This window comes from Ipomoea triloba, chromosome 13 (assembly GCF_003576645.1).
Source record: "Ipomoea triloba cultivar NCNSP0323 chromosome 13, ASM357664v1".
Taxonomy (NCBI): Eukaryota; Viridiplantae; Streptophyta; class Magnoliopsida; order Solanales; family Convolvulaceae; genus Ipomoea; species Ipomoea triloba.
In genome coordinates this window covers 31,662,517-31,675,516 of record NC_044928.1, presented here as the reverse complement: position 1 = coordinate 31,675,516, position 13,000 = coordinate 31,662,517, and the positions used below count along the sequence as shown (strand labels likewise).

Below are 13,000 nucleotides of genomic sequence, written 5' to 3'. Positions count from 1 at the left end.
TTATTACTCGAGATAATTTTTTATCAATATTCCACCATGATCAAATAAAAAACCAAGTTCTTAATCAAATTTAATTTTGTTTGGTAGAATACTAGAATTTACCTTGATAATTAATCATTGAAGGCGTAGGCAATAATCAATTCCCTTTCATGTGGTCTAGAGCAGAAGTGAACACGTCAGTTTCTGTCAGGATCCAGAGAACACAGTCCCTCCTATAGTATAGTGTCTCTATAGCCTACACTCTCACCATAAACCAACCACTCTTAGCTTCTTCCTTCTCCTTTCTTCCACCACAGTGAAATATATAGATACAACAACTGTACGTATACACGATGGCAGACACCACCGACGACATAGCGGAGGAGATATCATTCCAGAGCTTCGAGGATGATTGCAGGCTGCTTCAAAGCCTCCTCAATGATGTTCTCCACAGAGAATTGGGCCCCAAATTCATGGAAAAAGTTGAAAGGACTCGTTGCCTTGCTCAAGTTTGAATCTTTCTTAACTCTTGCTTTCTGGGTTTGTCTTGTTTTTCTTGCATGTGTGATGGGTATAAAGATTCATGGTGGTTCTTGATTTGGATATTCCATGGAATCTTTGTGTCTTTATTCTGTTCAGCTGTTTTTGTAAAGCATATGTTTTTGATAGTCATATGTTGATTTTGTGCAAGATAATCAGCAAAGATTGTAATTTGGTGATGGATTAAACTTGGGTTTTATGTAAATCTTATATTTGAGTGGAATCTAGGCTTTCAAATTGATTGCATAGTGAAAATGTTTATGATGTCAGAGTGCCTGTAACATGAGAACAGCAGGGATTGAGGACACAGCAGAGCTTCTTGAGAAACAGTTAGCATCAGAGCTGTCGAATATGACGCTCGAGGAGGCGCTATCGCTTGCCCGGACATTTAGTCATTATCTCAACTTGATGGGCATTGCAGAAACCCATCACAGGTGGTTTATGTTTGGTTTCAATCTCAATTCTCAGTCATTCTATTTGGTTTTAGACCATTTAGATTTCAACATTGTGAACTACTTTCAGAGTTTCAGCAAGTATTTTTGGGTTTTAGATCTTTGTTTCTGTGGCGAAGAAGCTAAATAAAGATGGTCTGGAACTCAAACTAAGATGTTTTTGTAGAGTACGGAAGGCACGAGGAGAGGCACAGCTATCGAAATCGTGTGATGACACTTTCAATTGGCTTCTGCAGAGTGGGATTTCTTCAGATGAACTGTATGACACTGTCTGCAAGCAGGTGTGTACTGTGTAGTGCAATTCGTGTTTTTAAACCGACTTGTAACAATAATTGTGCAGTCATATGGTTCATTTTGTCACTGTTGTTTCTTCTTCTCTTAGGAGGTTGAGATTGTCCTTACTGCACACCCCACGCAAATAAACCGCAGAACCTTACAGTACAAACACATTAGAATCGCGGTAATTCTTGTCCAGATTTCATTAAGTTGAAGAGTTCTATAGTTTTCACTTCAAGCTACCAATTGTCTGCATTGCCATAAAATTATTGTCTTTGCAGCACCTTTTGGAATACAATGACCGGCCTGATCTTGGGATTGAAGATCGAGATATGTTGATTGAAGATCTGGTAGGTGTTTCTTTATAGTGACTGGTTTAAGAGCAGAAAAATGAAAATGTTAAATTTTCTGTAACCCCTTATAGGTGAGAGAGATCACTTCAATATGGCAGACAGATGAGCTGAGGCGACACAAGCCTACCCCAGTTGATGAAGCCCGGGCTGGTAATCTAATGGAAGTTTGAATATTCTGCGAATTTTACACAATTACACTTTATGTCTATATATTCAGAAATTAAAACCAATATATTTAATTTTCCAGGCTTAAATATTGTTGAGCAGACACTTTGGAAAGCTGTGCCACATTATCTACGACGTGTTAGCAATGCTCTGAAGAAGGTTTCTTTAAAGCTGATATTTTGGATATTGTGATTTGTGATTGAAATTTTAAGGTATTGTATGATATGCCCTTTTAACATTTCAGCATACTGGAAGAAGTCTTCCATTGACTTGCACACCAATAAAGTTTGGATCTTGGATGGGGGGCGACCGAGACGGAAATCCAAATGTCACATCCAAGGTAATTTCCCAAATGTAATGCTGCAATTCTTCTATGAAATCAACCCTCAAAGGAAAGTTTTTTTATCTGAAAGGTCTGTTTTTTCAGGTTACAAAGGATGTCTCTCTTTTGTCCAGATGGATGGCAGTTGATCTCTATGTACGAGAAGTTGATAGTCTGAGATTTGAACTTTCAATGAATCAATGTAGTGGTGAATTATCAAGATTGGCACATGAAATCTTAGAAAAAGGTCTGTTTTGTGAATCCTTTTCTAGTTAAAAACATTGCTTTAAGGTTGTTGATAGAATTGTAACTTAAATCTGTCAGAAAATGCACCGGAGGATCATAATGACAATTGGAATCAGCATTCGAGTTGGAGTCAGGTAAAGCATCAAGGCCATCACGGTCCACATTTTCCTTCACAGCTCCCTACTGGTGCCGATCTACCCTCTTGTACAGGTGAGGTTCTGCTTTAGGTAGTCTACTCGTCTTTAACTTAAAAGTTGTTTTTTGCTGACTCGAAACATATCCACTGTTTGTGCTAAATCGCTCCATTCTAGAATGCAACGACGTTGAATCTCACTATCCTCGGTTGGATGTTCCTCGTAAGGAATTCAAGCCATTAAATCTCCAGGTGAAGCTGTTTGTGTATCACATTTCGTTACATTGCTGTTTGTCACATGTAATTCTTCTGTATTTGCAAGTAATTTACATCATATCTCTTACAGGATGGCCAGGCTACTTCAAAATTTACTCCTTCTGCTCCTGATTCACCTAGAAGTATCTCGAGAGCAAATGCAAATGGCATTGCCTCTGCTGTGAGTCCACGCGCCAGTGCTCAAAGGAAATTCTTTTCTGAATCTCAGATAGGAAAGAGCAACTTCCAGAAGCTGCTAGAACCGAGCTCGTCTCAGAGTCCAGGGATAGCCCCTTACCGGATTGTACTTGGGGACGTAAAAGACAAGGTAGCCCCATCTCTATTGCTTTATCTTGATTTGGTCTGTTATGCTATTCCATTACTCGATATATATAAGCTTTCCATCTTATTCCCCAGCTCATGAAGACACGGAGGCGACTTGAATTACTACTTGAGGATCTCCCTTGTGATTATGATCCTTGGGACTATTATGAAACAACAGATCAGCTTCTTGAACCACTACTACTGTGCTATGAATCACTGGTAAAATCACTAAAATCTTTCAATTCCACTGTGATTGTAGTGATGGAGGAAGGCCATATTTCGATAACAATTGAATGCCTATTCTTTGCAGCAATCGTGTGGAGCTGGGGTTCTAGCCGAAGGTAGGCTTGCTGATTTGATCAGGCGAGTTGCTACATTTGGGATGGGATTAATGAAGCTCGACCTTCGTCAGGTAATTAACCGGGTTTAGGGCCAAGATACTTCAGGAGAATATATATTTACTCATTCTATGATGTTTCAGGAATCTGGCAGGCATGCTGAAACACTCGATGCAATCACCACATACCTAGATATGGGTACTTATAGTGAGTGGGATGAAGAGCGTAAACTGGAATTTCTGACTAACGAACTAAAAGGGAAGAGGCCTTTAGTCCCTTTAACCATAGAGGTAAGATCATGTACTGTGGCATTTGTTTGAGTTAATTAACTGTTAAATTTCAATGCTATTATTTCTTTTTCAGTACTGTCTTGTTTGCTTTTAAAATCTGAACATTATGTTAAATGCTTGTTTGTTGTTTTGTTTACTTCTAAAGGTTGAATCCGACGTTAAAGAAGTCTTGGACACCTTTAGAGTTGCAGCTGAACTAGGGAGCGACTCGCTTGGAGCTTATGTTATCTCCATGGCCTCAAATGTATGATTATTCTTCTGATTGTAGTCATCAATTTTTTTCCCCCCGAGCTCCTAATGTTTACATTGATCGACTCGTTTACAGGCTAGTGATGTCCTTGCTGTGGAGCTCTTACAAAAGGACGCTCGCTTGGCTGTTGCTGGAGAACTCGGGAAACCATGCCCTGGTGGAACGTATGATCAAATCTCTCCTAATATTTCACCTAATGCCTCTAGCTTGACTATAACGAAAACAAAGATTTATGATCTGTTCTAGCTGTGTCGTAGTGTAATCTTCGAATTGTAACGTTTGAAACAGACTGCGGGTGGTTCCACTGTTTGAAACTGTGAAGGACTTAAGAGGAGCTGGCTCGGTGATCAGGAAATTGCTCTCGATTGATTGGTATCGGGAGCACATCATAACGAACCATAATGGGCATCAAGAGGTACATAACAACATAACATAATCGTTGAACCTTGACACACTATATGTAGGAATTTGTAGCTGAATTGCTTACCTCGGACTTGTGTGCATAGGTAATGGTTGGCTACTCGGATTCTGGGAAAGATGCAGGCCGTTTTACTGCAGCCTGGGAGCTGTATAAAGCTCAAGAAGACGTTGTAGCAGCGTGTAATGAATATGGCATTAAGGTCACGTTGTTCCACGGGCGTGGAGGAAGCATTGGTCGTGGCGGTGGTCCTACTTACCTTGCCATTCAATCCCAGCCTCCTGGTTCTGTTATGGTTAGTTTTCTGAATTTCTGGCAAACCCTAAACCAGATAGAAAGTTTAGAAACTCATTCTGTTACTTTTCATTTCAAAATGGATTGCATATGTTGATATGTCTGTCTGATAAGCCCTAAATTAGCCCATAAGTATGCGTTAGTTGTACTAATTTCTAAGTGAATGCTAGGTGTCTGTGCAAGAACGAAGCTTATTTCAGGTGTTTATGGCTTAAGGATTGGAAACCGGGACCTAATCTGAATGTTCGTTTATAATTGTCAGGGGACACTTCGTTCGACAGAGCAAGGAGAAATGGTGCAAGCGAAATTCGGACTACCCCAGGTTGCGGTTAGGCAGCTCGAGATCTACACGACAGCAGTACTACTAGCAACCTTGCGCCCACCGCAACCTCCCAGGGAAGAGAAATGGCGAAACCTGATGGAGGAGATGTCGAACATCAGCTGTGACAGTTACAGAAGCACTGTCTACGAAAACCCGGAGTTCCTCACTTACTTCCACGAAGCCACGCCCCAGGCCGAGCTCGGGTTTCTCAACATAGGAAGCAGACCGACGAGGAGAAAGAGCTCGGGGGGAATAGGCCATCTCCGGGCAATCCCATGGATATTCGCGTGGACACAGACTAGATTCGTGCTCCCTTCTTGGCTCGGGGTTGGGGCCGGGCTGAGAGGCGTGTGCGAGAAAGGCCACACCGAGGATCTTCGGGCAATGTACAAAGACTGGCCTTTCTTTCAGTCCACTGTTGACCTCATAGAAATGGTGCTGGGGAAAGCAGACAGCCCCATTGCAAAGTACTATGATGAAGTGTTGGTGTCCCCGAGCCGACAAGAACTCGGGGCAGAGCTAAGGAAAGAACTTCTGACGACAGAAAAATATGTTCTGTTGGTGACAGGCCATGAGAAACTCTCAGAGAACAACCGGAGTCTTAGGAGGCTGATTGAGAGCAGGCTTCCTTACCTCAATCCCATGAACATTCTGCAGGTGGAGATACTGAAGAGGCTTCGTCGAGACATCGATAACAACAAACTTCGAGACGCTTTGCTTATCACCATCAATGGGATTGCTGCTGGGATGAGAAACACTGGTTAACGAACTGTCCAAGAATCAAGATTGTCCTATGCCACTGTCTTTGAAGTGTAGTGAATTGTAAGGTACCCTTTTTGGCTTACTTTAAAACTATCATGGTATATATGGTTTGTGATTGTCTTGGTATAATACTATAATGCATATGTTTTGGTTGTGTTGCTTGTTTCTTTCAATAATTCATTAAAACCACCAAACAAACTTCAATTTACTGTCTGCTAAACCTACAACACCAACAGTCCTGCACATAAATTTCGAAAATTTGGGTCCAACCCTAATTAACTTGGTAATCACAAGATTACAAGTTCGGATTCCAAAAAATTACGGAGGCGTGGAAAACTTTTCTCAGGCTTTTCCACAGGCCGAACGGAGACTGGCCCTCGAGTGCAAGGACAGTATAATCATCGAAACGTGATACTGATTGTTACACAAATATAAAAAAAAAAGTAAAATTACACATTCATTACTAGCTACAACTTTTAAAAATTCTACGACAATACTTGTATTACACATGCATAACGAATAAGTTATGGAGGAGAGCTCCTCAATTACAATGGAACATAAACACTTATTGAGAGGAATACGTCATTGTAGTTATTAGGAAGCTTTGTAACCCTTAACTATTGCCTATTATAAAACCTCCCTTAACAAGAATGGAGACACACTGATTCTTGTACTAAGAACACTTTAACAATACACTTACAACTTGTTACTTATCAATTATATTCTCCGCGGGTAACATATTTACCGTCACCATCCTTCCTTGCACTGCGTAAAATTTGATTCTTCATTAAAAGCTTTCCGTCCATTATTAAGGTCGTACAATACATGATCTTTTGTGATGATAATGGCAACGCTTTGCCCAATCTGCATGGTTTAGTTTCTCTTTGTGATGATAATGGCATCGCTTTGCCCAATCTGCGTGGTTGTTTAGTTTTTCTTTGTGATGATAATGGCATCGCTTTGCCCAATCTGCGTGGTTGTTTAGTTTCTCCTTGTGATGATAATGGCATCGCTTTGCCCAATCTGCGTGGTTGTTTAGTTTCTCTTTGTGATGATAATAGCATCGCTTTGCCCAATCTGCGTGGTTGTTTATTTTCTCTTCTATTGAGAGAAGAGAAGAAAATTTAGAATATAAGACGAGAATAAGATAATAATATCATATAATCTTTATGTAATTTCCCCCTATAAAATTATATTTATTTGTAAGTAGCGGATGCAATGAATTTATTTTTAATTTTATTTTATTTTTAATACAGGTCGAAGGCCAGGACTACTTCTTCCGACCAGCTCGTTCTCATCTAAATATATGAACTTTATTTGTATTAATATTTATTATGGACAAAAAAGTTTTGAACTATGATTGAAATCAGTAAGATTAAAGAATATATAAAAGGCGAGAGGGGCTTACTTGGAGGGGTTCGGTTGATAATAGTTGATGGAGCGTTAAAATTTGTACGCTGTGGAGTCAATATTTTTGACGGATAATTTACTAGGAAATAAATATAATGATTATTGTTAGTATGAAACTTGAAAATTAGTATGCATGCAATTAAATCCAAGCATTTCGGGTAGTTATGAACAGATATTACATTGTAACAGAGTCAATAGTACTAAAAAAAATCCAAGCATTTCGGTAACAACGTTAATGGAATAACCAACGGAAAATCAAACAAGATATATATAAATAATTGATGAAAGCTAAGGTTTATGTATGCATGCAATTAACGAATTGAACGTTACCTCTTGCGGCATTTATGTTGGGGAAATTTAGAACTAGCAGCCATATCCAAATCAGCGTTACATAAAACGGCATGTTTTTTGTCATTGTTAATGTTTGTCGCAGAGAGAGAGAGACGTAGTTGGAAACAAATTCCTAAATCAGACAAACTATGTAGTCTTGAAGCAGAGATCGCTTGCTTTTATAGAATGGGTTCGGGCAATAATGGAATCCGACAATACGTTATTATACCATGGAAAGGTGTACCTTCATGCTAAATCTACGGTGTATTTTTAGTATTGGAATTATGAACTTCTAGAATATAAATTGTATTTCTATGTCAAAACACATAAATTGTGTATGTTAACATTGTGTTTGTAGTATATAAATTGTGAACATTTAGTACGGTATATAAATTGTGAACATTGACATTGTGTGTTCCTAGTATACAAATTGTGAATTTTTAAAAGGTAAATGTGAATATTTAGTATGTAAATTGTAAATATTCAAAGCTCGAGGTGGACCCGGGTGCACAGAATAATTTACGTACTTACATGATAATGTGTTTCAATGTTTCGTGTATGTAGATATAATCTCTCTCTTTTTTTTTTTCTTCTTCCTATTACATTGTAGTATCTGTTCAAATATACTTTCTCAACCAATTGAAGCACAAAGAGTCAATTCGTGTATGTAGATATAATCTCTCTCTTTTTTTTTCTTCTTCCTATTACATTGTAGTATCTGTTCAAATATACTTTCTCAACCAATTGAAGCACAAAGAGTCAATTCGTCTCCACTGAAGTCCGATCTCATGACCTCCTATATGAGAGAGTCATTACATGTCATCTGAGTACATGGTGCTTAATTGGCTTTTGAATACAACTGACCCTATTACATTGTAATAATAATTACATTGGATAGTCACAGATTTGAACCTCGATAGTGAGAGTTTAGATTCTTTAGGTTGAAAATGTATGAGAAAGTATAAAATATATATTACCTAATTAAGAATAAAATGTTTTGGAGCTTAGCGCTTGACTAAACTAAACTTTCTTTATTTTTTTTAGGATAAAATGTTTTGGAGATTAGCGATTAACTAAATTAAACTTACTCTTTCTTTTTTTGTAATAAGAGAAACCGCAGCTACTAAACCCAACAAATAAAAATAAGGAACTAAATCAGATCTCATAGTTAATTAGCTCAAAATAAAAAGGTCAATAGACCTCTCGCTGTGAAATTAAACTTATAATTTTATAGTTACCAAGTCAATATCCTATCTAAATATCCTGTCTAACTATGTTACGTAGGTGGCTGATAGTTTAGTCAATGTATCGTACCAAGTCAATAGTTTAAACTCCCACGGACCATCTGTGAAGTCAAGAAGAAGTCGTTATCTCCCACGGTCCATCTGTGATGTCAAGAAGAAGTCGTTATTTATTATTATTATTTTTTTTTTTGGAGAAAGAAGTCGTTATCTTCTTTTCATTAATTAAGTTCTACTCATGTTTTTCGATTTACCATTTAATTAAAAAGTATGAAATATATGGTTTAAAAAAAAAATCTCCCTTGTGCATACATTTAGAGTATAAATCATAGCTCAAAATGAGCTTAAATGTTTTATTTATCTCTTTGTGGTCTTTTTTCGATTAAGATAATAAGGCGATTTTACCTAAAATGCACATCATCTAGATAATAGTTACCAACTTTTCTATAAATCAAAATGATAATTGAATATCATCGAATTTATAAGTAAAAATTTAAGTAAAAAGAGTTTAATTCCTAAACAACATCATATCGAAATTAAGCATTAAATTATATTATATTAAGGGACAGAAATTATTTAACCAAATAATATTGCTTGTAATCCCTTCAAAGTTGGAGCATCATATTAATTTTGCTTGACTTGGACTTGTATTTGATAATAGGTGGATGATATAAATTGTATTTCTAAGTCAAAACACATAAATTGTGTATGTTAATATTCTGTTTGTAGTATATAAATTGTGAACATTTAGTACGGTATGTAAATTGTGAACATTGACATTGTGTGTTTGTAGTATATAAATTGTGAATTTTTAAAAGGTAAATTTTTAAAGGCGTTGAATTGCAAGGTATCTTTTTGACTTACTTTAACTATCATGGTATGGTTTATGACTGTCTTGGTGTAATACTACAATGCATATGTTTTAATTGTGTTGCTTGTTTCTTTCAATAATTCATTAAAACCACCAATGAAACTTCAATTTACTGTCTGGCAAGGTATCTTTTTGACTTACTTTAACTATCATGGTATGGTGCAAGGTATCTTTTTGACTTACTTTAACTATCATGGTATGGTTTATGACTGTCTTGGTGTAATACTACAATGCATATGTTTTAATTGTGTTGCTCTTGGTGTAATACTACAATGCATATGTTTTAATTGTGTTGCTTGTTTCTTTCAATAATTCATTAAAACCACCAATGAAACTTCAATTTACTGTCTGCTAAGCCTACGTTGCAACACCAACAGTCCTGCACATAAATGTCGAAAATTTGCGTCAATCCTAGTTAACTGGGTAACCACAAGTTCGGATTCCAAAAGATAACGAAGGAGTGCAAAGCTTTCCTCGGGCCAAACAGAGATTGGCCCTCGAGTGCAAGGGTAAAAGGGAGCTTGATTGCAAACCCACTCATCGAACAGGGACGAAAGTCAGCCAAAGTGATCTGAGGTTGCCGAGTGAAAGGGCTATCGCTCAACTGATAAAAGTTACTCTAGGGATAACATAGGGGCTAATCTTCCCTAAGAGTTCACGTCTACGGGCCGGAAGGCTTAATTGGCACCTCGATGTTGGCTCTTTGCTACCTAGGGCTGTTGTATGTTCTAAAGGTTAGGCTGTTGGGAGCGGTCTATTGATGGTGAGCCGATCAAGTTGTGGGACCAAGTCAAGAGTATAAGATGCTGACAATTTAATGAATGGTGAGATGCAGATTGTTGGCCGTGACTCGGAGGTTGAGTTCAGTATATATCATCAAAACGTGGTATTAATTGATACATAAATATAAAATGTAAAATTGCACATTCCTTACTAGCTACAACTTTAGAAAATTCTACTACAATAATTGTATTACACATGCGTAACAAATAAGTGATGAATATCTTATCCATCCATCCATCCTTTCACTGCGTAAAATTTGATTCTTCATTAAGCTTAGCTTGCCGTCCATTATTAAGGTCGCAAACATGTTCTGCTCCGATGATTGCAACTTTGCTTTGCCGGCGGGTTTAGGTTTTTGCCGCAGGATCCGGATCTTGTTTCATTGCACGCGAATTGGGGATTCAGAGCTTCGTAAGAGAGATGATCTGAAAATTAATTTAGCTAAAATACCATTAGCGTTATTTTTAATTTATAGAGGAATGATTTATTTGGATAGCAGCGGCATATTTTCTCATAAATTAAATTGAAATAAGACATAAATTAGTTACATAAACAAAATAATGCATGCATGTGACAACTGTTAGACTGGGATGATAGAAAGATGGTGAATACCGATATATATTTATTTAATTTTTTTAATAGATTTTAGGTTGGTTTCGAATATACATACTACATGTTCTTTTTTGATAATACATTAAAAATAAACTTTATCTCAAAATATAATAAACATATTAAAAATGGACTTTTTGTACTAGTATAAAGAGTTGCTATGTAAGATTATTCACTTGCAATATAAAACTTTTGCACTTTATAATATATATACTTATTATGCACTTTCAAATATCTCTTTAGGAATATTTCAAACGAATATTATTTTTTGCACTCGTAGTATAAACTTTTTTAATACTACTGACTCTACACAAAGAGCAAATACCGCCTCCACTGAGACTCGATCTCATAATCTCCATATGAGAGAATCACTACATGCCATTTGAGCACAAAGTGCTTAACTTGTAGTATAAACTTATGCATTTGTAAACTTGTAATACAAAACTTTTGCACTTTATAGTATAAATTTTTTACCTGGGCGTCTCCTTTATAAAATGAATCACGCTCTTACAAGTTTTTAATAATTATAAAATTAGCTTTTTTTTTTTTATTTTTTTTTTTACAAAAACCCTCAATAATTGATGAACTCTGATATATTGGCATGTGGCCGTGTGGTCATTCACCATTAGGTACACATAAGTGCACCACAAAGTGTTTGGAAATGTAACATTAGGTATTATGCATTGGCGCATTTCATTGTGATGTATTTTCAAACACTGTATGATGCATTGTTACATACCTAATGATGTATTTACACAAGAAGTACTATTCTCATTTGAACCCCCTCTCTATATATATATATATATATAAGGAAATAGCAAGGCAGTATACAATACATTACCTCTACTTTGACGAGCCGGCTGATTACCCTTTGGCGGGGTTTGGCCGAGGTCAGCCGATGGACCTCCATGCGATGGATGGAGCGGAGTGCCCATTTTGTCGTCCGGCGTAACTATCAAAATGAAAATAGAAGATTATTATGTTAATCAAAATTCCGGCGTACCTAGTACCTAGTATATGCCACAGAAAGAATAATGTTACATATATACCTTGAACAGCTATAATGGGGAAAATAAGGAGTAGAGATATGAAGAAGAGTAGTCTGCATATTACATAAACCTGTGCCAACTTCTTAACCATTGTGGCAGCGCTCTGGTGACGACGAGGGAGAGAAATGTAAGTATAGTCTATGGTGTAATAGATTTTATTATGCATGCACGCCCTAAATAGAATGGGTACGGTTCAGGCGATACTATTGGAATATTCAAAGATGGAATCCGACAACACTTATCCTACGGCATAATAACGTGTTTGAATGTTTCATGTGGAAAAAATAACTTTTTTTTTTCCTGTATAATGGTATAAATGTCAACTTAAAGATAAAATGTTTTGGAGGTTATTGCTTGACTAGTTTGGACTTACCTATGTTATGTGGTTGATAGTTTAGTCAACGTACCGTAGCAAGAACTTCAAGATGTCAAACTCTCACCGGACCACCTTTGACGTCAAGAAGTCGTTATGGTCTTTTCATCAAGTTCTACTCATGTTATTTTACTATTTCAAAAGTTTTAAAAAATCTCTCTTGTGCCGAATGTATATCATAGCTCAAAAGCAACTTAATATAGACTTGATACTTGATTTATATATATGCGTAACCATTTCTGTAACCAATAATGTCACTTAAATTAAAAAATGTGAGACCGTCTTACCATGAGACATGTCGGGTTAAGATGAAAATTTAATACTTATACGCACAAATGTAATACTAATTAGGAATAAATGTTTATTAATTATATTGGAAAATGTAATACTTTTAAGGAAAAATTTAATAATTTTAAATTTTGATTTAAAAGTATTATTACATTTTTTTTTCTAAGGCAAAAATTTGTGTGAGACCGTCTCACCATGAGACGAGTCAGGTCGGGTCGGGTCAAGATGCAAATGTAACACTTATATGCACAAATGTCATACTTATATGCTCAAATGTAATACTAATCAGAAATAAAATTTTTGTTACTTATAAGCGTAAATGTAATA

At 36.6% G+C, this 13,000-nt stretch overlaps 3 protein-coding genes across 4 annotated transcripts; 1 reads left to right on the top strand and 2 right to left on the bottom strand.

Annotated features, from left to right (window-relative positions):
- The first annotated feature begins 191 nt into the window (after window positions 1–191).
- On the top strand, window positions 192–5,880 carry LOC116001969 (phosphoenolpyruvate carboxylase 4-like). Its single transcript, XM_031241953.1, has 20 exons — window positions 192–488; window positions 790–953; window positions 1,138–1,252; window positions 1,354–1,431; window positions 1,529–1,597; window positions 1,672–1,750; window positions 1,848–1,924; window positions 2,010–2,105; window positions 2,193–2,334; window positions 2,412–2,543; window positions 2,645–2,718; window positions 2,813–3,049; window positions 3,139–3,264; window positions 3,356–3,457; window positions 3,527–3,673; window positions 3,819–3,917; window positions 3,999–4,087; window positions 4,212–4,338; window positions 4,430–4,636; window positions 4,898–5,880. The coding sequence occupies exons 1-20, from the start codon at window positions 333–335 to the stop codon at window positions 5,720–5,722; spliced, it is 3,141 nt and encodes a 1,046-aa protein (XP_031097813.1). The 5' UTR covers window positions 192–332; the 3' UTR covers window positions 5,723–5,880.
- A 446-nt stretch (window positions 5,881–6,326) lies between these two features.
- On the bottom strand, window positions 6,327–7,578 carry LOC116000843 (uncharacterized histidine-rich protein DDB_G0274557-like). 2 transcript variants are annotated; one of them, XM_031240690.1, is made up of 3 exons: window positions 7,460–7,578; window positions 7,128–7,208; window positions 6,327–6,820 (listed from the first exon to the last, which is right to left on the bottom strand). In XM_031240690.1, exons 1-3 carry the CDS (start codon window positions 7,542–7,544, stop codon window positions 6,528–6,530), a joined length of 459 nt encoding a protein of 152 aa, XP_031096550.1. In that variant the 5' UTR covers window positions 7,545–7,578; the 3' UTR covers window positions 6,327–6,527. The 2 variants fall into 2 exon arrangements, with proteins under 2 accessions (XP_031096550.1, XP_031096551.1); XM_031240691.1 differs by having other exon boundaries at window positions 6,327–6,817.
- A 2,845-nt stretch (window positions 7,579–10,423) lies between these two features.
- LOC116003191 lies at window positions 10,424–12,144 on the bottom strand. Its single transcript, XM_031243352.1, has 3 exons — window positions 12,013–12,144; window positions 11,805–11,915; window positions 10,424–10,779 (listed from the first exon to the last, which is right to left on the bottom strand). The coding sequence occupies exons 1-3, from the start codon at window positions 12,101–12,103 to the stop codon at window positions 10,646–10,648; spliced, it is 336 nt and encodes a 111-aa protein (XP_031099212.1). The 5' UTR covers window positions 12,104–12,144; the 3' UTR covers window positions 10,424–10,645.
- Between the last annotated feature and the right edge of the window lie 856 nt (window positions 12,145–13,000).

Excerpts from the sequence above, each read along its gene's own strand:
- LOC116001969 (XM_031241953.1), top strand. The coding sequence starts at position 333 with ATGGCAGACACCACCGACGACATAGCGGAGGAGATATCATTCCAGAGC. Across the intron at positions 3,050-3,138 it reads TTGGGGACGTAAAAGACAAG|CTCATGAAGACACGGAGGCG; the intron begins GTAGCCCCATCT and ends CTTATTCCCCAG. Across the intron at positions 4,339-4,429 it reads ACCATAATGGGCATCAAGAG|GTAATGGTTGGCTACTCGGA; the intron begins GTACATAACAAC and ends TTGTGTGCATAG.
- LOC116000843 (XM_031240690.1), bottom strand. The coding sequence starts at position 7,544 with ATGACAAAAAACATGCCGTTTTATGTAACGCTGATTTGGATATGGCTG. Across the intron at positions 7,209-7,459 it reads CAACATAAATGCCGCAAGAG|TAAATTATCCGTCAAAAATA; the intron begins GTAACGTTCAAT and ends TTTATTTCCTAG. Across the intron at positions 6,821-7,127 it reads TATCAACCGAACCCCTCCAA|AAGAGAAAATAAACAACCAC; the intron begins GTAAGCCCCTCT and ends TTCTCTCAATAG.
- LOC116003191 (XM_031243352.1), bottom strand. The coding sequence starts at position 12,103 with ATGGTTAAGAAGTTGGCACAGGTTTATGTAATATGCAGACTACTCTTC. Across the intron at positions 11,916-12,012 it reads CCCCATTATAGCTGTTCAAG|TTACGCCGGACGACAAAATG; the intron begins GTATATATGTAA and ends TCATTTTGATAG. Across the intron at positions 10,780-11,804 it reads GCCGGCTCGTCAAAGTAGAG|ATCATCTCTCTTACGAAGCT; the intron begins GTAATGTATTGT and ends ATTAATTTTCAG.